At 38.9% G+C, this 24,232-nt stretch overlaps 1 protein-coding gene across 1 annotated transcript in view; it reads right to left on the reverse strand.

Moving 5' to 3' along the window:
• Positions 1–961: 961 nt before the first annotated feature.
• plekhf2 (pleckstrin homology domain containing, family F (with FYVE domain) member 2) overlaps positions 962–24,232 on the reverse strand; it is a 35,096-nt gene continuing 11,825 nt past the window's right edge. The window contains exon 2 of the mRNA XM_005750813.1: positions 962–6,977. Coding sequence (XP_005750870.1) covers positions 6,229–6,966 — 738 coding nt within the window. The 5' untranslated portion in view covers positions 6,967–6,977 and the 3' untranslated portion in view covers positions 962–6,228. The remainder of the gene's footprint in view (positions 6,978–24,232) is intronic.

The raw sequence follows: 24,232 nt of genomic DNA on the forward strand, positions 1-24,232 counted from the left end.
ATACTAAAGCAATTCTTAAAGAATTAGTATGAAGATGATATGCTGGATTACATTCTGATTTAAGCCCTTTTTAGAGAATTAAGATTACCCGCAAAACTAGGAAATAAAACAAACAATGAAATCAAACAGCAACAGAAAACATTTGTACAACAAAACCTAAATCACAAGAAGCAATGAGATCTTTTTCAGCTGTCCCAAGTTGGCTCCTAAGGAAAATGTGTGAATCTCAAGATCTGCAGCTCTTCTCCGATTCACTTGGGGATATTATCTCACATCTGAAAACATCACCACCCTCAACCAAGTGGTTCATACTGTGAGCGACATGAGCTGAACTGAGCAGCATTCAACCACCATGTGTTAGTTTACTGGCTGAATATAAAAATTACTGGCCCATATTTTCAAAATAAAAACATTCACTTTTTCCTCCTATTTATATCTTTATAGCCTTAGTATTTTACCTCTGGACTCAAAGACTGTCTTTCTGTCACATTTGGCGCTTAAGTTTGGACATGTGTAGAGAGTGAGTCCACACTATCCTGATAGACCCGTATGTGTCAGACTCACAGCAAATTGTCCAAAAAAAATAAATAAAAAATAAAAAGTAGATTTTGAGCTTTAATTATCCCTGCAGCGTTGTGGCTGGCTCAGCTGTTCTTACAGCCACTGAAAGATGAAATGTGTGCTGGAAAAAGCCGAGAAAAATCATGATAATGAATCAATTTTCTGCACAGCTTCCAGCTGCAAATCCATGCTACCAACAAGAAATACTAGATGTTAGGTTTAGATTATTTACAGCCTCCGGTGACTTTTCCACTGCTTTGCCATTTCACGACCTATAAACACAACATAAAGGTCACATGCTTGAGATAATGTTAGAGTTTTGAATACAAGCGCATCGCCTGAATGCAGCAGAGGAGTGATCAGCTTTAAAAAAAAAAAGTCACAAGTAACACACATTATATTCACTCTTTCAGTTGAAGGTTTTATTTTTATTTATTTGTTATTAACGTGCCCTTCCTGCATTAGTTTCACTATTGGGCCATTTAAGAAAAAGAAAAAAAAATCCTCTAAAAATCAAAACAATTACATGTGTGATTTGTTTACATGTGACATTTTCTTAATCAATGCTTGGAGAAGTAATCAGAACCCCTCAATCTACAATCAACACAAACAGTGCCAACTGTCAGACATGTTGCTCACAGTGTGAACACACAAACAGCTGGACACTGTAATTTACAGCACAAAAGTTCTGGCCAAATGGAAAAGTGGAGGGAAAAAAAGGCAGTTAAGTGTAACATTCTCAATCAGCCAAGATTTAGATGATGTTTTTTTATGTTCATGGTTCACTCTGCAGCAGGATCACACTGTACAGACAATCTTGTGGGGGGAGTAATGACTCATCGGGTTTTTGTACGTCTGCATCAGACTGTGTCATTTCTCTTGGTCAATATGTTCGGGAGGTTGGAAGGTGAAAAAAAAAAAAATCTAATTTGGCTGGAGTTTGATTCAATTTTAGTCAAACTGTGGAATGAGACATTTAAAAACAAATACATATTGCAATCCTTAGTTTTGTACTGTATACTAGAAGTTTTACTACCAAGAAATCAGCGTTGTGACCCGTTTAAGTGCATATAACCCCCCCAAAAACACAGGAACTAGGCGTCTTTGAACCGTGCATTTAATATTTGCTGGCTGCTGTTGCCTGTCCTGAGGAGCAGGATCTCTTAAAACACACGTGGCTGCATGGCGGCCATCAAAACGTTCCCATCTGTTTTTTAACCGTATTACAAAGCTCCAGATGCTGATGACATGTGACAGACAGGACGAAGAGGAGGGCTGAGCACAAAGAGACTTGAGACAGCGTCATTTCAGAAACTTATGAGAACTGTACAACAAAAACATTACAACCCAAAGAACCCAAATCTGTACAAATGTACAAAAATCAACAGGCTTAAAACAACATGAGGATTCATTTGAAAATGTCCAGTCGCTGTGGATCTGACAGTATATGGTAACAACCTGGATCAGAGTCCATGTGCCGACTTTGTTGAGTGCAATCCACAGCAAACCTGAGGCCGGACTTTGTGCTTCTGGATTCGACTGTGACGTCATCGTCTCTCCGTGAGCACCACCGCCACAGTGAGTATAAAGGACAGCTGGTTAGTGATCATTAACATGGTCATTTCTCTTATCGCTATAACATTACCAGAAAGTTTAACCTATAAGATCATAACAAGAAAATGATCCCTTTCTTCTTCCTGTTCTGCTGGTTTACTGAGATGCTTAATGCTGCACTGTTACCGTATATCTGTGTAGAAAGAAAGTCAAAATGAAGGAAATCATCTGTAGACACTCACAGAGGTGTTGGACATAAAGGTAAAGGTTCGGCTTTTGTTAGAAGCAACGCAAACTTGTTTTCCCAATCCCGTTTGATCTCAGATAAAAGCAAAATCACTTCTGTGGTTTCGGTTTCTAGTCCTGACTGCAGTGTGCTCATGTACATCTTATCCCATGTCTTTTGTTTTAAACAAACACCTATGAGTTTCATTCCAAAAAACCTGATGCAGTTAGTGTGCTCTATTTAACAAGAAGAAAACTTCCAAAATACAAGTTCACACTTTCACCCGTCTGTGAAAATGAAGTTTCACGTGAGTGAGAGTCTGCTTGGATGGAGCTGGGTGTGACAGGCTGTCCCGTAGGAGGTGTTTTGACTTTTTCAGTCAGCCGATCAAACAGATGCACTTTAGTGAAATCAATGCAGCAGTCCACGCTGACTTTATGGTGACCTTTACACTCTGTAGCTCATTTAAAACAAACAAAAAAAGTCTCATCCAAGCTGCTGATGTCCTGCTTTCACACTTCGACAGGTTCATACAATATGTTAAGATTACTCGTCCAGTCGAGTTGTCAATAGGTAAAATGCCTGGCATTCTAATGCATTCCTGGCAGATGACATGACTGTCATGTACTGCATGTCTTGCGTTTCTAGTGTGACTGAAAAAAATTCGCGTCAATATTCCAGAGTTGCAAAATCTTTTCTTAAGAATACTGTAAACGCCCGTCAATGTGACGCGTGATGCGTCAATCTGATAAAAATGTTGGATTTTCTAAGCAGACATGCAGTGACGCAGGGAAACAGGACAGACGAGAATCCTAACTCAGTCTTGGTTTAGATGCTACAAGTGCACTTTTACAAATAGTGACAATCCTGAGACCTCCAACAGCACAGAATGAGCCAGCAGAGAAGCAGACTGACGAGTATCTGAGTACAAGCTTGGGTCATAAATACCGAGAAATTAATGATCCTGCGGAGTTCAGAGTCAACTTTGAGTGCTGTTTATTTGAAAATGTTGGTCTGAGGAATGAAACTCTTCACAGGACTCACCGAGAACAGAAACTCGCACTGAAACTGATAACATGAACATCTGGTAAGCGAACTGAACCTGAGTTCTCTGCAGGCTGTAGAAGGTAGTCAATTCCCCAAAGGAGTATTTTTTTTCAGTTCCTTGTTCAGTACCCAATCACATGACTTAATTCACACACACACTGTGTCACATGATCTACAAGCTGTGGTTTCCATGGAGAAGTGATGGTACTGAAAAAGGAAGCAAGTACACAAGGAAGGAAGGAAGGAAAGAAAGATGGACAGACTGTTATGGTCGCTTGTGTTGGCAGAGTTCAAAAGAGGTGTGTTTGTTTTATGACACAGTATTTCCCTCTGGCGTAAAAGAGCAGCACAGTAAAGGGCAAGTGACAGGAAGACAACATGCCAATTTCCTGATGTTCATTCCAGAAAACCTGCTAAGCTGCTGAGCAGGTAGGAATTTCACAACCTATGGTTCACACACAGTTGTGCAAGAAAAGAAAAACACACACCAGGCCCTAAAACTTCCTTATTACTGCATTTCATTTCATTCAGTCATTCACTGGAGGCATTAGCTGAGTGTTAAACAATCGTATCGCAAACAGAATCCAAACTACTGCTTGCTGCTACCTCTCTGTGAGGTATTACATTAATCGGATCCGTTTGTATAACACAAAGATAAAAATAACCTACAGCTAACAAAACCCAACCAGGTGCAAAAAACTTCAATTCTTTGTCTTTACCCACTCTAGCAACTTCATGTTTTACCAATTTTTGTCTTTTGTTATAATGTGACATTAAAGTTATAGCAGAGACTTAACAGCCCCACAAGAATATTTTGCAACTTGGTTTAGCAGATTTTATTTTTGCAGTCTGTTTGAAGGAACACCACGATCCATGACTGATTTGGTAGCTGATAACACCATGACCTTATTTTAAAAGTTCAGTCCCAAAGGCCTTCTAATCTCACGTTACTCAAGACGCTATTTTGGCCATCTTGGCATTGTGTTGGACTTGGAGGTCATTACTTTGCTTGAGTTCTTGTTTCAATGGATTCTAGCACCACTGTCCTGTACTCCATCTGACAACTGGAGATCTTCTGCTGCAAACCCTAGAACTACGGTTGCTAGAAGCTGTAATGCTTTTTGTGTCTCAAACTCTGAGCTCAGCTGCAGAGCAGAACAGGGCCTAGCAGCTAAAGAGGATGAAAGACTCATTGGAGATGCAGGTGAGTGTAACGCTCAATTACTTATGTATCACAGGGTACTTGCTGATTAAAATATTTCCAAAAGGGCCCTATATGAAGGGTATTGTTTAGCATGGATCGACAATGGAGCCAAAATGGAATTAAAATATGTGGGAAATGCTGTATAATTACTCACAGGCGGGGTCAGTGCAACAGCTTTTTGGGAACAAATGAACATATCAGCCCAGCACTGCAAAGTAATGTGTGCTTTATTCAATCAATATTCAGAATCAGAGTATATTTGGCTGGCTAGTTATTTATTTCTGAAGGTAAACTTTAGATTATTTGATAAGCAATGGGGTGTTTGATAGAAGTCTAACTAGATTTCCCAGCCATGGTCGGCTACGAAAGATTTTCACAAGGTCTAAAACAACCTCTCAACTAGCGTTCAATCAGCCTCGTCTGGAACACAGGTCCACACAAGCCATCTGTTGAAAGGTGTGTGTGTGAGAGAGAGAATGTTGATCACCAGTACTTTCCATTCATCCTCTGGTTTTTAACACAATGTGGAAACAAGGCAATTAGGTTCCTCTAGTGAAAAATTGCCCACTAGCAGCTAAATGGAAAAGCCGGTGACTGCCCTTACAAGATTGGATGGCTGGTTTAAGTGACTTTCAAGTGTTTCTAGGAACAAATTGAACCGTTCCCATCTGATCCCTGGTCTATAATCGCCCTGGTCTTCACACAAAACCAAACAACAACCCTACCCTCTATAATGTGTTTCAGAGTCAACCTATCATGAAGTCGCTGTTTTTTGCAGTCTTGTTTTATTATCTAATAACCTTTCTGCTTGCTGAAGGCTAAGCTGAGTTTTCTACAAGGCACTATGTGAGGGTATAGAAGAAGGCAGAGTAAGCTTGGGGGCAGCCTCTAAGAAAACTCATACGTGGTTGTTAAAAGAGAAACAATCGCTCATCGTGAGACAAGCTTTAGTTGATTTGTCAAAAGCAGCTATAGTAGATTAGAAAAAGCTCTGGGTTTAGCACAATAGACATTTATAAAAGGGAAACTTTTCATTTTGCTGGAGTCCAATTTACAAAAATAGTGCAGAATTCTGTTATAATAAAGTCCTGTTTGGTGAAATACCTGAAAGAAAACCAAAGACAGGCTACAGCCCAAACATTTGCTTTTCCCTGCAGAAATTACAAGCAGTTACCTTGTTTAGGTCCATGGAGAGAGAGCACGGACAAAAATAAGAAAGAAAGAAGAAGAAATTAACTTAAGCTGAGTATAGAGCAGAGGGCAAGTCTCTCATTAGCACCTTTGTTTTCTGTAGTGACTAACTGAAGCTAATTAAGAGGGAAGGGAGAAGGGCTGTGATGAACAGTCAAAACTTTATCTCAAAGTGCTGCTGGTCACCCAGGCAGTTTCTCAAGTGACTGATTAATCACTGCGTTCAGGAAAGTATTTATCCCTGCTGGATTCATAGAAAAGGGTAAAACATTTTGGTTTGTTGATGAGACCAGAACTCCGAAGTGAATTAATGAATTAATCCAGAATTCCTCTCTTGGTGGATCATGATTCAATCACAAGGATGGAAAACACAAAAAATGTAATCAGCAGAGTACTTCCTCCACGGCAGAGAGATGGACAGACCGTTGGGAGGATCGGACCTTCCTCAGTCACTGCTGTCGTCATCGTCGTCATCGTCCGAGAGGTTGTTGCTGTGGAACTTTGACCCCGGCCGAGTGATGGAGTCTGAGCGTGCCTGGTTTACGGATGTCAGCTGCTCGTAGCAGTGCTCGCAGACACGAACTGGTTTGGACGACTGGCTAGGAAGGAGGTACTTCTTCTCTGAGCACGGCCCACAGACCACAAATCCACATTTCCTGCAGTGGTGGCGGCGGCTGACTGGCGTGAACTTCACCTTCTTGCAGCGCATGCACACAGAGGCCTCTGAGTCGGGCACCCATACAGCCGCGTGCTCTCCTGTAGGGGACTTGCCACTCTTCTGCAGCAAGTCTCCGACACATTTCCCTATGTGGTTCATCCATTCGGACTTCTCGGTGGCAGTAGCAGCATACACAGCGAAAGACTTGGTGGGCGTCTTGATGAGCCAGCCATTGCGCAGGTCGCCTTCATCTGGCACTGTGTCGATGGTGACGCTCTCCAGAGGGATGATGTGCTGCTTATTGTACTTCTTCTTCTGAATGACGATGTTACCATAAACCAAGATGTCGTTGAAGAGGAAGAACTGCCGTGCCTTTGGCTTCTTGCGGCAGAGTTTAGTGAGAACACCCTCACCAATCAGCACACGGCCTGGGATGGCCAGTGGCTGACCTGCAGCGCCGAAGCAGCTCTCAACCACCGCAATCCGCTTGGAGTTGGCCTCGCTGTTCGCAAGCCGGTCCACCATCTTCACCTCACCTGGAGGAAGACAAACAGAAGAAAGTTGAGAACAAACATTGGGGATTTTTTTGTTTTGTTTTTTTAAATTGAGCAACACAGCCAAATAAGCAATTCTAAAAGTTTCTAGTTTGAAAACGAGACCAGCGAGCCTTGACTAATTACATTTTTATCAACATCTTATTAAAATATAGCAGACTTGCAGGAAAAGTAATATTTTCAGGACTTATTCTTATGCCCATCTGAGTCACCGCAGAGCAAATAAAGCCAGACAGAGAACACTCTACCAAGAGTGACCCCGACAATTTAAAAAAAAAAAATTTTTAAAACAAAAATCGTGCCAAGTCCATCACTGTGAGCAGTACTTTACGTAGTTCTTTTAGAGTAACTTTACATATTTAACTCTTGGTCACATGTATGCTTTTGTTTTCTTGCAAATGTTTTTACTCATTCTAGTTGATTCTTTGTGAGTTCTTGTGAGTTCCCACTTGATATCAGTTTAACATTTTGAAGAAAGAAAAAAAAAAAAAAAAAAAAAAAAAAACAAAAAAAAAAAAAAAAAAAAAAAAAAAAAAAAAAAAGCAGAGTAATTGGGGTTCTTCCGGCGTTTAACTTTCACTTTGTTATGCCATAAACTGATTATACTGATTCCTGTTTACTGACAGCATAATACTGTAAATACAGAGGGGAGTAGAAACCATTAAAACAATCTCTCTGACCCTGTTCTTAAGTTATACTGGCATAACTGTGTTTGTAGTAGCGGATTTCCTGCCAGTGCCTGTATTTCTTTCTAATAAAGAACCACAGTGCAATGAATCACTGTTCCACTTTCCCTGGTAACTTCACTGATCTCATCTGTCACGTGTTGGTTTAGTGCCACATGATCTGATTTTACACTTAAGCTGTCTGTGCTTAAGACTGGCGTCTATATTGTAAAATGTGACTTCGAGTAGCAATGTGATAATCACATTGGCTGACAAACGTATGGTCTTTAGCACATGTTATATTTAATTGACAGTGACATTTGCCAAATACAAAAATCATATAAAACCCAATTTTCCATATTGCCAAACTCCCATGGCTTCATCTCGTACAGCAAGAGATAGCACCTCATTCATTAACAAATTAAACAGATTGATCAGTCACACTTCATCTGTCAGCAATAAATACTAAATATCCAATTTATTTGTTACGACTTCTGGTGATTGTGGCATAAAAAAAATAATTAGCCACTAGTAGGGCTGGGCGATATATCGAGTTTTTAAAAAAATATCGATATATTTTCATACGAGATATAAGATGTGACAATATCCTTTATATCGATATAGTCTATGTTACGTTATAATTATACTTGTGGAGCCACAAGTTTGCCTCTCTTTCGTCCACTTTTGTCTCTGAGCAACGTTACTCGGCCTCGCCTCTCCTTCACTGAACACAACTCCTCCTCCCCCATAGCTTCACCTGCAGGCAGCGACAAGATGGACACGGCAAATCTCCGTTAGCGAGTTGTGGGGCTGGACGGCGTCAACGTGTTAGCGAGCTAACCACGCTAGCGGCCTAAAATCCTTTCATTTTCTCAAAAGTTGATAGCGCGCCTTATGTATCTGGTTGTGCTTACTGACCGCGAACCGATTTTAGGTGGTACACGACGCTCAGCAATCTGTCAAAAAAAATGTTTAGTACGACTTTGGTAAGCTACAGAGCTGCACCGCTTGATGGATTGTTGGAGCATTACGGCTACCGTAGTCTGGAGCCTCGCGGAGTGATACGTACTGTGCTTCGACGTAATATTACCGTATTGTGTGTGTATAAGGACCATAAATGGCACCTGCTAAGAGACATGGTTACGAAGCAGATTGCAAACTCAAGGCTATCAGTCACGCAGTAGAAGTTGGGAACAGAGCAGCTGTGAAATCTGTCTTTGTTATTATGCTCAGCATCTGTTAGTTTACATTTTGACTGCACAATTATGAGCTTTTTCTTATGCACAAAAACAACATTGTTTTCTTTTATTTATGGAGCATGATTATTTAATAAATGCTGATAATTTATTTTTGAGAAATTTATTCATGTAAATCTATGCTGTATGTAAATAAAAATGCCTGTGTGACATCTGGGACACAGTGTGACTAAGAACTCTCTTTTTGTTCTTAACTTATGGCTTTAAAAAAAATATTGAGATATATATCTTATATCGCCACCCAGCTAAAAAATACCGAGATATGAATTTTGGGTCGTATTGCCCTAGCGACTAGGTGTAGCAAACAACCCACTGGACATTAACATTACAAAAATAAAGAAATAAATGAAGAAAAGAAAGAAAAGCTGTTAAGTCCCAAACTACAAACTGAAACAACACTGAATAACTGAATGTGCGGGAAATGTCTTCACATAAAATACATTTAGCCTACATAATATTATCCCAATATTATCCCACAATCCAAATGTAGGTAAAAACGAGCCATCTCTCCCGCAGGGTGACACATAAATAAATAGTTTACCCGATGTGCACCGTTTTTGTCTCTTCTTTTTAACTCTTCAATTCCTGAACATGAACCAGCATTTTTGAACACTATTTTATCTCAGTTTTACTTTTTCTTGTGTGTCCTTTGTAAGTAAAGGTTACAGTCTGAATGGATCCATTCCTCAAGCTTTTAAGAGAGAATTCAATTGAGACTCAATACCAAACACAAGCAGGTGTCTCCTCTCTGATGTGACCCAGATAACAGCACAGCTTATGGGTCTCCCTTTGGCTGAAAGCGCAGTGAAAGAGGTCAAAGGTCACTGGTGATAGATACAAAAGGATGCTGGCACTCTCTAGGCGAGCCCTAGGGTTTGAGAGCAGAGTCGTGCCCTCAAAAAAGATAAGATGAAGTACACACTATAGTACAGACATGAAGCCATGCACAAGCAGCATGGATACTGTGAAATCAGAGAGATAAACTTCTGAAGTCTTATTTATTTAGACAAAGCCTGCTGAGATTCATTCATCTTAAGATCTTGACTTGTGGATGCGGTTTCCTTTTTAATCCTTCCCACTGCTGTGAACACCCATACATGTATATTTTGTTCTGCTTTTTTTTTCTTTTCCCGGTGCTTTCCAATCAGCCTTATTAAACCTGACTAAAAAATTTTAACTCAATTATTTGCTCCACCCCTCTGGTTATTCTTACTATTTCTTTAATAATGTTTTGTTTTTAAACTGGAGATATTAGCAAGTTTCTCAGAGACTAATGATTCAGTGATGAAATGGTCAGTAATATCACATTAACATTCATACAAAACAAAAGTGTAAAAAAAAAAAAAAAAAAAAAAGGAAACACACCACATTTTTTAAAATTACTTTGGGCCTTTCTAGTTTTTTTGGGTAGATATAGCGAAGACTGACAAGAAAGCGGAACAAAAGAGAGACAGGAGAAGACATGCGGCAAAGGGGCTGCAGGTCGGACAGGAACCCGCTCTCAGACATGTGGCATATGGTCGCCTGCTCGTCCCAATGAGCTAAACCGGCACCCAACTTCACCACATTTGAGGGTCTAGAACCCACATTTCTTAAAATATTCCTGAAATTTGATCATTTTTTAACACAGGCAAAGCTACACAATGTCCCTTCTAAACTTCCCAAACTTCATTATTTGAAAGTTTCTGTAACTCTGCAACAAATAAGCTCCTAGCCACTTGTTTGTTGGTAAGTGGGTGGACTGAACTTGAACAAACTGCATAACTAAACTAACTGTAACATATAGAAACCAAAGTTTAGGTGTGACTGCACTCTTGATTTCAGACTTTAAAGAAAAAAAAAAATACAAACAACCAAACAAAACCGCAGTGCAAGAATCGATGCTAATTAGCCAGCAGATGCCAGTGCAGCTTGGGCCGGGCTCCCTAGTGATCTGCACACTAATAACCCTGAGTGAGGGAGTGAACTGCGACAGAAAATCCCCGTAGAGGACAGAGGGGTTGCTGAAACGCCAACCCTGTTAGAGAGGGCTCATTTCCCACTGCCGAGGCAGCCCGGGGACCAACTCCCATCAGCAGACAGTTGAAGGCACAAAGAGCAAAAGGTTCTGGTGAGAGATAGCGGCATAAATACAGGCTGCAGGCTCCCAACCCAGTAATCAAAGTGAGACAGAGTGGGATGAAACAGACTGAAAAATGCACAGAAAATGCTACAAGAAGAAAGAGCTTTCTTTGCTCTGCAGTGATAAATGACAGCTTTCATGAGCAAAGACAGGAACACAGCCGGGAGCAAACAAAAGAACTCTGAGGGCATAATCAGTCATGACGGTTTAATGGTATGGTCAATATAATGATTTAATATGGTGAGACATTTCAGTTTCAGTTATTTGTCATTTAAGTGAAATGTCATCTTGCAAACAGGTCAAGTTTCTTCTAATGATTTTTCTCTTTTCTTTACCTTAAGCTCAAAATGCTATCATTTGTAAATGCTTCAATTTAAAAATAATTAAAACAAATATAATTATCCTTTTAAAAGTGGTTAAAGTACAGCAATACAGTTATGTATGATCTCTGTGGGATTTCAAATAAATAAAATAAATGATCAATTACAGCAAAAAACAAAAAAACAAAAAACGTGTTATTTGTTTCAGGAATACAGTTAACAGATGGGTGCTTCTGCTGGCAGACACATTCTTTAATGTAGCTTAAGAAAGCCAACTTTAATATGCCAAAGGAAATAAAGAAAAATTCTGGAAACAGAAATGCCTTTGTGTAAATGTAATAATTTCATCAATTAAAATCTGTTTTATTGATGAAAGTAAAGTAACATTGTAATTGATTAAGTAGACTTTGGCGAAAATTTTTTTAAATCAATAAAAAAAACAAATGATACTGGGATTATTAGTGAAGGATAAAAAGTAAATGCAGTCCATTACATTCATTTGCCAATGTGGCTCATAAAAGAAATAAACGTCACAGCCAGAACCAATTATCCATCTCTGTTATGTTGGTATTTAGTGTCCGTTTCCCTTAGGGATAGATTGGGTTCGTCAGCCAGCTGGAGATTGGCGAACTGAACTCTTTGTGCCAGCGTTGCCCTCTGTGGAGCTCAACTTTACCAGCTGCTGATTCTCATTTGTGAAAATGAATACATCAATCATCCATCTGTGCTCCCCTGGACAGAGAGAGGTAGACGAAACTGAGCCAGGTTGGAGCAAATTATTTAATGCATCAACCACCCTGACACCAGATTACAGCTGCCTGACTAAGGTGTGAATACTGCCAAGGTTACAGGTTTGAATATCCCTAGAGACCCTTGCAGCAGTGCACCCACAGAAAATTTGTTTTATGAGTTTGCATTTCCTATGTAAATTGCTGCTAATTATAGGGAAAACAGACGATAGTTCAGAGGTGGTAATTTTAGCACAGTTAGTTGTGATGTATATAAATGCAGTTGCTGATTTCTAGAAGACTCTGAAGAATACCAAGTTTTTTTCCACCTCTCACCAACTCAACATCTTTGTTATCTTTAATTTTCATTTAATTATATTATGGGCAATATATTAGATAATTTTTCCTCTTCTTCGGTAATAAAACAGTAATAGTTTGCAATGAAGTTGAAATAAAGGGGTAGTAACCACACTGAATGATGTAATTTACATTAGGGCTGGGGTATATACCGTTCACGGTAATACTGGTGTAATTTTGGGCAACGATAAGAAAATGAAATATCACGATAGAATATGGGTAAAACACGCATGTGCAGTGCCTATGTTTACATACGCACATGGCGGCGACGCAGAATGAGAAGAGCGAAAGTGGATCGTTGAATGAAACGGATGAACCAGAATTGGTTTGTAAAAATGCTGCAACTTCAGTGGTGTGGAACTTTCGTCCGTCAGATACAAAACAAAGCACTATTTTTGCTAGCGCATGCTAGCGGGCCGTCGTTATTACCGTGTTGTTTGGAAAATACAGCACACTTAAAATCAATCCTTTGATTTTTCTGAAAATTGACAGTGCCCCTTATAATCCCGTGCGCCTTATGTATGAATTCTGGTTGTGTTTACTGACCTCGAAACGATTTTATGTGGTACATGGTGCTCTAAAATCTGTCAAATGTTTTAGTACGACTTTGCTAAGCTACGAACCCGCACCACTTGATGGATTGTCGGAGCATTACGGCTATCGTAGGCAGGCGCAGAGTGATACGTACTGCGTATATATCATGATAAATATTTTTGGTCATAACCCAGTTATAGCTTGTAACAATCTTGATTTTTATCTGAAATGAATATAATGTGGTATCAATTCGGGTTAAGAATGTGAAAACAAATGTAACAATACCTATGATGAAAAAAATGGCTTAGTAAGCTTTTAGTAACAATGTTAATATGTGAGAAATGTTACATTTTGTACATTGGCCATACCTAATTACATGTTATTTAAAGTGCTTTAATTTGTTATTACTTCTCTAGATCCCACATTACGCCACTATTTCCATGTTATTACCAAGCTGTAATAAAAGTAACTTTTCCATAAAACCCAGAGGTGTTTTGCAAATTGTTTAATCATTTGCCTGCATGGTCTTTCATTAGCTTTGCCTAAAGATAATATATTTTATTTACTACAAACTAGTGCAAATCACATACCATCTCAACTTTTCAAACAGGGCTGTTCATGGGTAGTTTTGGTTTCTTAGCTGGAGTCTGGTGTTTTGAATGTCAATGACGACTGGCTGTGCTACCTAGGGTTACGGGAACAGCAGTGGCTTTAGATAAGCCCAATGATTAATTCATTACGAGCTGCTGACCTCTCTCTCAGTTTACAAGAGGTGTTCATTTATTGCCAACACCCAAAAACATTAAACCTCCATGAAAAAGCAATAAATAAATAATATAAATAAATAAATATTAAAATTATAAATAATTAAAAAGCAGGGCACTTTGTTCTCTTTAACAAGTGGGGAAGAACGACACGACAAGTAAGGCAGAGATTATGGTTTTGTCATGGCTATTACCCTTTATGAGAGATGCAAGATGTTCTAACCCCAACAAAACCCTGAAAAGGAAAAAACAACAACAAAAAAACCCCACCTTATCTTCCTTTTTAAGTCCCATCTTATTGTGCTCAATACAAAAGAACTTGCCCGTTTTCCATCTTAAGTTCAGTTATTCTATGCTTTATAAGGTGAAATCTGTGTGTGCTCTCAAACTGTGGTAAGTAGAGTTAAAATAAGTTGAATAAATATGATTCTTGTAGGAAAAATACACAAAGAAGACACTGCTGTTGATACTGTGCTTAGGCGATATTTCACTAAAATTCATCTCCAATCCTTCATTACTCTGACAGTTGCTAAAGTTTGGTGAGTTGTGGTGTGAACTGTTTTGCTTTCTAAAGTGGGCCATCTAATAAAAATTTTGCAAACAAATAAGCAAAAACAAGGTTTTACTTTCGAGTTGCCAAGGTGATGCCAGTGTAAAACAATCTCACACTTAATTATAAATAACCACCTATGTTAAGTGTTTCTACTGCAGGCGGACCTCTTGGTTACAGTCATTATTACATGGCACTTGTTAACTTTGAACTTCAGAATTAGATGCAATTTCTCATTTAACAATTTTCAAGCAGTGTAAAATGGCCTTAAAAACTCTTGAGATTTTCTTGAGTATAGCACGTACTCTCAAAATTACATAGATAATAGCATGAATATGCCAACTCGTGGGAATTGTCAGAGAAACTGCCTTTTCTGTAATTTGGTTGTGGTTTGCAAACAAGATGTTTGAGATATTTGTGAAAGAAGACTTCTCTGGAATATACGAAAAGATGACGTGGGTGATTCAAGACTTTAGTATGACCAGCAATTAAACCACCAGTGAACACCGCACTGGGAAGTCTGGGAAGTAAGAAGCAGTGACAGCAATGAGTCAGACGCTAAAGGGAGAGAGTAAAGATGGTGAAAGCAGGGCAGGGAAGAGAGAAAGAGCCATTCTGTAGACTGTAAACAGCAAACACGGACACAAGGGCACCCATTTATCCAGAGGAGAGAATGTGAGGGTGGAGGCCATCAATGATGAGGCAGTGTCTTTGTTCTTGCCTTTTCCATTCTACATCTCTTTAAGCTGCTGCTCTTATTACAAATGATAAAGCATTAAAACATATTCTTTAGAACCAATCAGTACAAAGGTGTCTTCATTTTAAAAGCAGCAAATCTGATCTAAAAGCAAATGGTACAGACAGTGTTTTGACACTGAATGTAAAGGGAAGATTTATATTAACATTATAATTAATAAGGCAGAAACTAAAATTTCCCCACCCAATTTTCTCCTTTGTAAAGTTTAAATTCTGTCCATGTATACGAGGAGTTCAACAGGTCTGACATGTTGGCCCACATATCACCAGTAGGAAAACCACACAAACTTAGCATGCATAAATTTAATTATGCATGATGATAAACTTCATCCAAAGTGAGACAAAAACCAAATCATTCCCAGTTTGAATAGATCTCAGGTAGAGCTGTGCGATATGACAAAATATATCGGATGATGATATGAAAACATCTATCATTTCAAATTATACGCCATCCTTTGTTTCATGGTGTCGCAAAATACACTGTTTAGGCATCGGGGCACAGAGAATACCAGCATAGCCAGTGAAAATGAAGCAGGAACAGGCAGCTCCAAATAAAAGGACCAGTCAAAACAAATCAAGGACCTTATTCCTAAACGAGGGGCTACCTCTGTAGCATGGACATGGTTTGGTTATGAAAAGTCTGACACAGCAGAAAATGGAAAACTATGCCGCAAACCTGTCCCCACCACAGACTCAAACACGACAAACCTCTTCTACCACCTACGCAAGAATCAGGTGAAAGAGTATGGAGACTCAAACTTTAGAAGAGGCTTTTCCCAGCAGCACACCATGTAATAAATACCTCCAAAAGTTGATTCTGTTCATCTGGATGTAGCGTTTTCAGTGGGAGAAATGTTTTGCCACTCATCCAAGTGACTTCTTCAGTCTTAGCTGACTGCAGGTTTCCCCAATCTTATAAACAGGATATTTGCATAATGACTGAAACCAGGCCACTGAAGGAACAATGGGCTGGGAGGTCAGTTCCTTAATCATAATTATGCAAATTCTCATGACCATTGATCAACAACCACTGATCAATGGCCATGAGTACTAGGGCTGGGCCATATTATACCGTTCATGGTAATACCGGTATAATGTTAGGCAACGATAGGAAAATGAAATATCGCGATAGAATAGGAGTAAAACGCGCATGCGCAGTGCCTTTGTTTTCATACGCACATGGCCGATTGTTGAGTGAAACAGATGAACCAGAATTGGTTTGTAAAAATGGTGCAACTTCAGTGATGTGGAACTGGTTTGGTGTTTGTCCGTCAGATACACAACAAAGCACATTTTTTTGCAGAACATGCAAGCGGCCGTTGTTATTGTCATATTTGTCGGACTAAGATGCTCTTAAATCTGGGAGTAATTCAGGTCAAACAACACTGCAGCATCACTTAGAGTTAAAAACTGTCTAAATTCTTTCATCTTTAATAAAACGATCAGCATTGCTGCTTTACCAGGTGTAACTATAAAGTTTAACTTCCAGGCATCCATGAAAGCAAAAGTTATTACATTTAACGGAGTTAGAAGTTAGCAGGAAGCTAGCGGAAGTTAGCTCGCTAGTTTCGGTTATATCGTTATCGCAAATTTTCAAATATATATCGTGATAATATTTTTGGCCATATCGCCCTGCTCTAATGAGTACCATTCACAGAGAGTTGGGGAATGGCTGCAATCACAGCATTGTATGATGGCGAAAGATGTACCCCTAGGCCCCCTCCTCGATTCAGAGATGGTCTTTCCCCTTTCACGTTAATGGCCTCCTTGACTCCCGGCTCAAACCAGCATTCCTCCCTGTCCAGGATGTGTACATCCTCATCAATGAAAGAGTGTCCACAGGCCTGTAGGTGTAAATAGACTGCGGAGTCCTGGCCTGACGAGGTAGCTCTTCTGTGTTGTGCCATCCGCTTCGTCAGAGGTTGTTTGGTTTCCCCGATGTATACATCCTGGCAATGTTACTCTGTTTGTGTCAGGGGACACGATCCTTGGGGTGGACCAATTTTTGGTGAAGAGTGTTTTGGGGTTTGAAAGCCACAGAGACACTGTTTAGAAAAAATGCGTCTCAACTGCTCCGATACTCCTGACACATACAGGATCACTACAGGTTTTCGCTTAGGCAGTGGTTGTAATAAATAATTGCAAAGAAAATGGCGGCCGTTACAGCTTATATATCATAATATATCGTTTATTGCATTGGTCAAAACACTCGCCAAGCTGAAAACACTTCACACAAGTCGAGATGCTGGAGATTCAAAGAATTTACAGAAAAAGCACTATTTTGTGATATACATCGTTATCGGGATGACAAATATCCTGTATCAGGATATGAGATTTTGGTCATATCGCACAGCCCTACTCTAAGGACAATCAGAAGCAGACTATCACTGTATCGCTAGACTGCTGCGGGGAATCTTTGTAGAGCCAACGTAACCTCAGGCTACGTCCACACTAGCTCGGATAGATTTGAAAACGGCATTTTCGTCTGAAAACACTCTGCGTCCACACTAGCATTTTCAGTCGTTTTCACAGAGTTGCGCGTCCACATTGAAACGGACGAAAACGCTTACGTTCCAGTACTGCGCATGCGTGAAACACAATAAGATTCGACCTGCCTCATTTCTGTCTGCCGCTTATTTACTTTCGGGCTCTTTGAAACGTCGTGGCAAAATGTTGAGGAAAAGCCCCGAGTTTTTTAAGTGGACTAACAATGAGGTGGAGTTATTGCTGCGAGTAACACAAAAGTACAAAGTTACAAAAGCGAGTGAGAGTTAAAGAATTTGAAGAAAAGCTATCTGAAGCATGTACAGACTGATTAATCTTTAATAGGGCTGTCAAAACAGAGCAAAATAAACAACTGCTGTATAATGCCCTCCGCTATCTTAGTTAAATTGGTCACATGTCTGCATCATATGACTAACATGCATCATCATTTTAGAAAGTCTCCATTTTTGCTGTCCACACTACAACACGAAAGCACCGTTTCCAAATGTATGCGTTTTCCTTCAGCAAAAACGCCGTCTCAGTGTGAACGGGAGGCCAAAACGGAGAGAAAACGCATTAGTGTGGACGTAGTCTCAGAAAGTTGCTGATGTCTTATGCTTGTGTGTAGTGCATTATGTGTTAATTACCATGTGGTCGTGTCCCAGTGTTTTATTAGTCTCAATTTCTCGAATCTGAAAATTCATTGTACTACTTTTGTCTATTATGAAAAAAAAGTGCACAGAGGAGTTATTATTCCACTGTAAGAGATCTTTTTTTTCCTTGTAGTTCCTGATGAAATACTAAACACATGTATTGCATTCAGATATACCCAGTCTGACTGAAAGCTAACGGGACAGCTCTTTGACCACGGTCTCCTTCACAGAGGTCTTATCTGCTTGTTGCTGACCTGAACGCAGCACCCTGCTGCTATGTGCCAACAACATCCTGTCATGTCATTACAAAGGATTACAGAGCTGCCGTGTGAGAATGAACACCAGATAAAAGGATTGGAGGCTAGTCTCTGAACCAGTATTTGTGTCTGTAACCTGAAAACAACTTTTGGAACACCAGAATTTTACTGTGATTTTACACAACAAATGCCACATGGCACTGGATATTTGCTTCTTGCATGTAAAATGAACAAAAAAGTGCATGAATCACAAACAGCACTGCCATTATTTAATATTTATTAGAGTAGTGTGGTAGTTAAAAAATTTGTTTTACATTTGAAAGACCCCTGATTTGATTCTGGGAGAAGACACAAACTTGTCCTCCAGGGGTTACAAGCTTGTGTACTCCCAATGCTTGTCTCAAGCCGGGGTAAATAGGAGGGCTCAGTCAGGAAATGGATCTGGCATAAAATCTGTGTGATTAAAAAATAAATAAATTTAAAAAAAAAAAACAAAAAAACAAAAAACAAAACGAAAAACATCTGGATCCACTTGTTGTGGTCCTTTGGGAAATAAGGGGGGGAGCCGGAAGTGCCTTCTTCACATCATGACACACAATATAAAGCACTTTGAGGTGACTGTTGTTGTGATTTGGCACCATATAAATAAAATTGAATTGAATAACTGGTAGACTTTGCTCACTTAGTAAATCAACAGGAGTTCTTATCAATCTAGTATCAGGCTGAATTGCACTGTTTTTAAAAAGACAAAAAAACTCCCCCAAACCCCCCCCCCACAGTTATCACTTTATGTCTTCCTGTAAGTTGACATAAATTATTTATTAATCTTTTACGACATGCATGACTACATTCCCCATCATTAACTGGAAAAGGATTCATAGCTTCTCTAGACACAGGCTTGAATCTGGTCCAGTTAGGGGATCTTAAACTATAAGCAAGTTTGGGAAACTTCTGAGAAATATATCTAGACAGGATATCATTATCGAGATCATGTAGATACACAGTAAAATTCTCCAGAGTTTACATCAGCATTAAAAATAATATCAATAAACCTGCAGATTATTATCTTTTTTTATTTAGTCTACTCGGTCAGAAAGTTTTTATGGATAGGGCTATAACTAGGGCTGGGCCATATCATACCTTTCACGGTAATAGCGGTATAATGTTGGGCAACGATAAGAAAATGAAACATCCTGATAGAATACGGGTTGTTTTCATAAGCACATGGCGGAAAAAGCATGGCGGCGACAGAGAATGAGAAGGGCGAAAGCGGATCGTTGAATGAAACAGATGACTCAGAATTGGTTTGTAAAAATGCTGCAACTTCAGTAGTGTGGAACTGGTTTGGCTTCCGTCCAGAAGATATACAACAAAGGACTATTTTTGGTAGCGCATGCTAGCGGGTCGTCGTTATTACCGTGTTCTTTTGAAAATACGGCACACTTAAAATCAATCCTTTGATTTTTCCGAAAATCGACAGTGCCCCTTATAATCCCGTGCGCCTTATGTATGAATTCTGTTTGTGTTTACTGACCTCGAAACGATTTTATGTGGTACACGGCGCTCTAAAATCTGTCAAATGTTTTAGTACGACTTTGCTAAGCTACGAACCTGCACCGCTTGATGGATTGTCGGAGCATTACGGCTATCGTAGGCAGGCGCCTCACGGAGTGATACGTACTGTGCTTCAACATAATATTACCGTATTGTGTGTGTATAACCTCTTTTTAAGTTTTGTGGATATTATACATGGTTATGCTGAGGATATGTCGGCCAATTTCCACTGGAAATGCCTTTTGGTTAAACTGTCAGCAAGCAATTTGCATTTGCACTGTAAAATTTTTATATAACTTTAATGCAGATAAAAAAAACAGCTGCTTGTTTAAGTGAAAATACATTGATGTTTTGGGGGTTTTTTTGCACTAATAAAGATGTGGAGTTGTAAAGTATTTTGTCTAGTGTCAATTATATCGTCAGTTATATAGTTATTGCAAATTTTCAAATGTATATCGTGATAAATATTTGTGGTCATATCGCCCTGCTTTATAACTAACTGTACTTCACTTTCAATATAAAATCTTCAGAGCCACTCTTCAATCCCACAGAAGGCGAAAATTTTCTCTAAGAATTATGGAATAAATATCAGTTAAACAACGTGTACCAGTTTTTCTCCCTCATTGTTTCACTTTGCTGTTATTTTCTTTCTTGAAAAGTTTCTCGAGTGTTCCTTGAGACTTTAGCTCATTGAAATTTAAAATTTAAAGTACTTTTCTATTCTCTCGATAAAGTCTTTGTCTGAAACAATACACTCTTTATAACAATATTCAGTAAAATCCAAATAAGGGACACTGTTTATTTCTAATGGGACAAAGACCACGTTGAGGAGAAAAACGTCCTGCCTCTTGTACCTCAGCATTTGTGTAAATTAGTCTATTGTAAATTAGAGACAGCAGAAAGCATGTCATCCTCACTCCTAATCCTGTTCTTTATCACATCAAATTTGTGAAAGAAACTCTGGCCAGTGTTTCCTCAAACCTACTGAGCTAACTAGAAACTAGTTCAGCCCTAACTCATCCTCCCAAGATTAATTACCACAGCTTTCCTTTTCAAAACACTTCCTATATATTAACACACTGTGTATTTGAGTATGATAAAGAGCTGTAATGCTTATTCTTATCGTTAACGTTAAAAAATAAATAAATGTAGAAGCGATCATCTACATTACCATAACGCATCCCACCGTGACAGTATCGATCTTTAACCTATCCCAATTTCTGATGTTGTCAGCATAGTAAACATAATTCTCACTTGCTGAATTACTGTTAAGAACTATATTGCACCTCCAAGAGGAACTGCCTCATGTCATATCTAAGAGCAAATTCTCACACTTCATGCAAATGATAGTGACACAGGGCTTCCCCTTAAGACTACTCAAACCAGAGAAGACTAATATTTCCATCCTACTCTAGTTCACTTGTGTGCAAGAACAGTGGAAACAGTTTACTGAGGTAATGACAACTACCACCAGTCCTATAAACACTCTGTTCTTCAGAGGCCATCAAGTGGGGGGGAAACCCACTTTTCTAAATGAGATACGTCCAGGGTTAAAATCACACTAATAACAGGCCAAAAACTCTTGACAAATAACAGGTCGGCTACTCTAAGACATCGGTTTCTGCCAAACAGTCAACGCTCTTTTACCTGTAAATGTCACGCTAATAATCACCACCGTTTTAATGGGCCCAATCATGATTTAAAGTTTCTCTTCCCAAGGAAAAAATGCTCAAAAGAAGTTCCACGAGAACATTACACAAATATTTGTAGAACAAACTACAATAAAATTTCCCAGAGGCCACAAGCAATTATCACTAATTACATAATGAAGCTTAATAGTCTTCATCTTAGCCCCCAGAACTTAAAAAAGTGAATCATCTAAACAGTCATTTCCCATTCTGACTTTAGCTGTCTTCAAACATTGATCAGCAGAGTGATTAAATCCCTTCCCAAATGAAACCGTTTCCCTTTTAGGGTCACTGAGATCAGGAGATATTTAACTTCCAGGAGCCACAAAGAAACTTTCAGAGTAAAAGTTAAAACTGAGATATCCTTTACCACAGATTATAAAACTATGGTGTCACCATTTCAATATTTTTAAGTTGTTTATTGCTTTATTACTGTGCAGTAACCTCTTAGGAAATGTTCTAAATTACAATCACACATTCCATCAGAGTCTTTTTTTTTTATTTACAAAAAAAGCAGATCCCAAAGCAAGCCCTTTACTAAAAATTAAATAACATCCATTTTAATAAACTCACCCTTTCACCTCAATTTATAATATCACACATTTAAAAACAAATCAACATGTGCTTCAATATTTCTTTTGTTTGGTACACAAGCAACTTTACTTTTCTACATTCACAAGGGTCTTTATTATTTATTATGTTCAACTGCTTGTTAATGAAAATGTCTAAACAGCCAATCATATGATAGCAACTCATGACGAGCTGCTGACAGCAACGCATGAAGACTGTCCAGACAGCAAGCTGAAATTTAAACCCAGCATCAGAATAGTGAGCAGCAGTTCTCGCTGAAAATACCGTGTATGTCAGAGGTCACAGGAAAAGAGTCAGGTTGCCCTGAACTGAAAGGAGGGCAACAGTAACTTCAACAGCCGCTTGCTGCGAGGCATGCAGAAGAGCATCTCTGAATAAACAACACATTATTATAACACAGTATTCCTGTTGACCATCCACAGCATCCACAGTGTACCTGTCTTCTAATGGCTGCTTCCAGCAGGATAACATTCTCAGACCAATTTTTATAACATAACATTAAGTTCACTGTCCTCAAATAGCCTCCACAGTCTCCAGATCCCAATCCACTTTTGCAATGTGTTGGAACGGGAGATGTGCAGCTGAAGAACAACTGTTTGATACTATCGTATCAATGTGAACAAAATCTCTGAGGTATGTTTATGTAACCTTGTTGAAACTATGCAATGAAGATTTCAGGTAGTTTTGAGAGGAAAAGGGTGTCTATGCCAGTACTACTAGCAATAATAATGATGATAATAATAATAATAATAATAATAATAATAATAATAATAATGCTTTTTTCTGTCAAACATTTTGTCTAAGTGACATTGGTGTCACTGAAAGAATACCACATGAAGATATTTAAAAAAAGCACAAAAATCTAACAGAAAATACTCAAAAGATATGGGAAAAAAATCCTTTAAAAAAGAAATTACAGTTAAAAAAAAAAAAAACTAAGTTAAGCTGTCAAACTCATTTGAGTACTGAAAGACTGAACACTGCACATGTTTCAGTTACACAAAAGAGAAAAATAATCAGAAAAATATATAATGGTATCAACTATTGACTGGATTTCACAATGGGTGCATCCCCATTAAGCTTGTTGACAGGGAATTACAAACATCGGAATTGGGCCACTTCAGTGAGTAATAGTCTGGGATGCCAAAGTACATACTCTCTGGACATCTTATCACTATAAAACCTTTACTACAGAGCAAGCACGGGGAACTTCAGCGTGTAACAGAGTGGTAGTATCGCTGTTTTGATTTGCTGAGATCTTTACTTTGCCTGGGAAAGCCTCAACACGGGAAGGAAATCGTTTCATCGCACCTCCCTTCTGTCATTACAGTCAGCAGCAATGTAAGTTTAATCTGTCACACATACAGGTTCAAACAGATTTAATGCACAACCAGGCAATCTAGCAAGCTGTTGCGTCAAATACATGCTGAAACGTGCTGCGGATTCCCAACAAGAGCCACTGGCTAAAATTTATCAAAAGGCTAGCGCTCATAAAACTTTACATTGATTGTTTGTGTTCTTTCTTGCACTTAAGTCTTTAGAATAGAAAACCAGTGCTGCAGACCAAATCGTCACACTTTTAGAATCAAGTTTTTGTGACATGACAGAAATCATAAAGATGTTTTAAATTCCTGGACCACAGATAGGTACATTAGATAAAATGTAACTGGACAATCAAGCAAAACACTGTCTACTGTGAAGCATAGAGTAAAACTCAAAAACCCTCAGTAAACATACACATCACTTGAAATACACAGTAGGCATAGAATGCAAAGGAAGAGAGGGGCAAAAAGGCACCTAAAAGTTATCCCTGCCCATGTTTGCTTTAGATTTTGCGCAAGACTTAAGTCATCCACACCCATATACTGTGGAACAGAGTCATCCTAGTCATTTAATTTCCATAGGTTATCCATAAAGACATTTTGTGAATATTTAAGTTTGAAAAAAATAAATAAAAA

This window comes from Pundamilia nyererei, unplaced genomic scaffold, assembly GCF_000239375.1.
Source record: "Pundamilia nyererei isolate P.nyererei 1_Seehausen unplaced genomic scaffold, PunNye1.0 scaffold00289, whole genome shotgun sequence".
NCBI lineage: Eukaryota > Metazoa > Chordata > Actinopteri > Cichliformes > Cichlidae > Pundamilia > Pundamilia nyererei.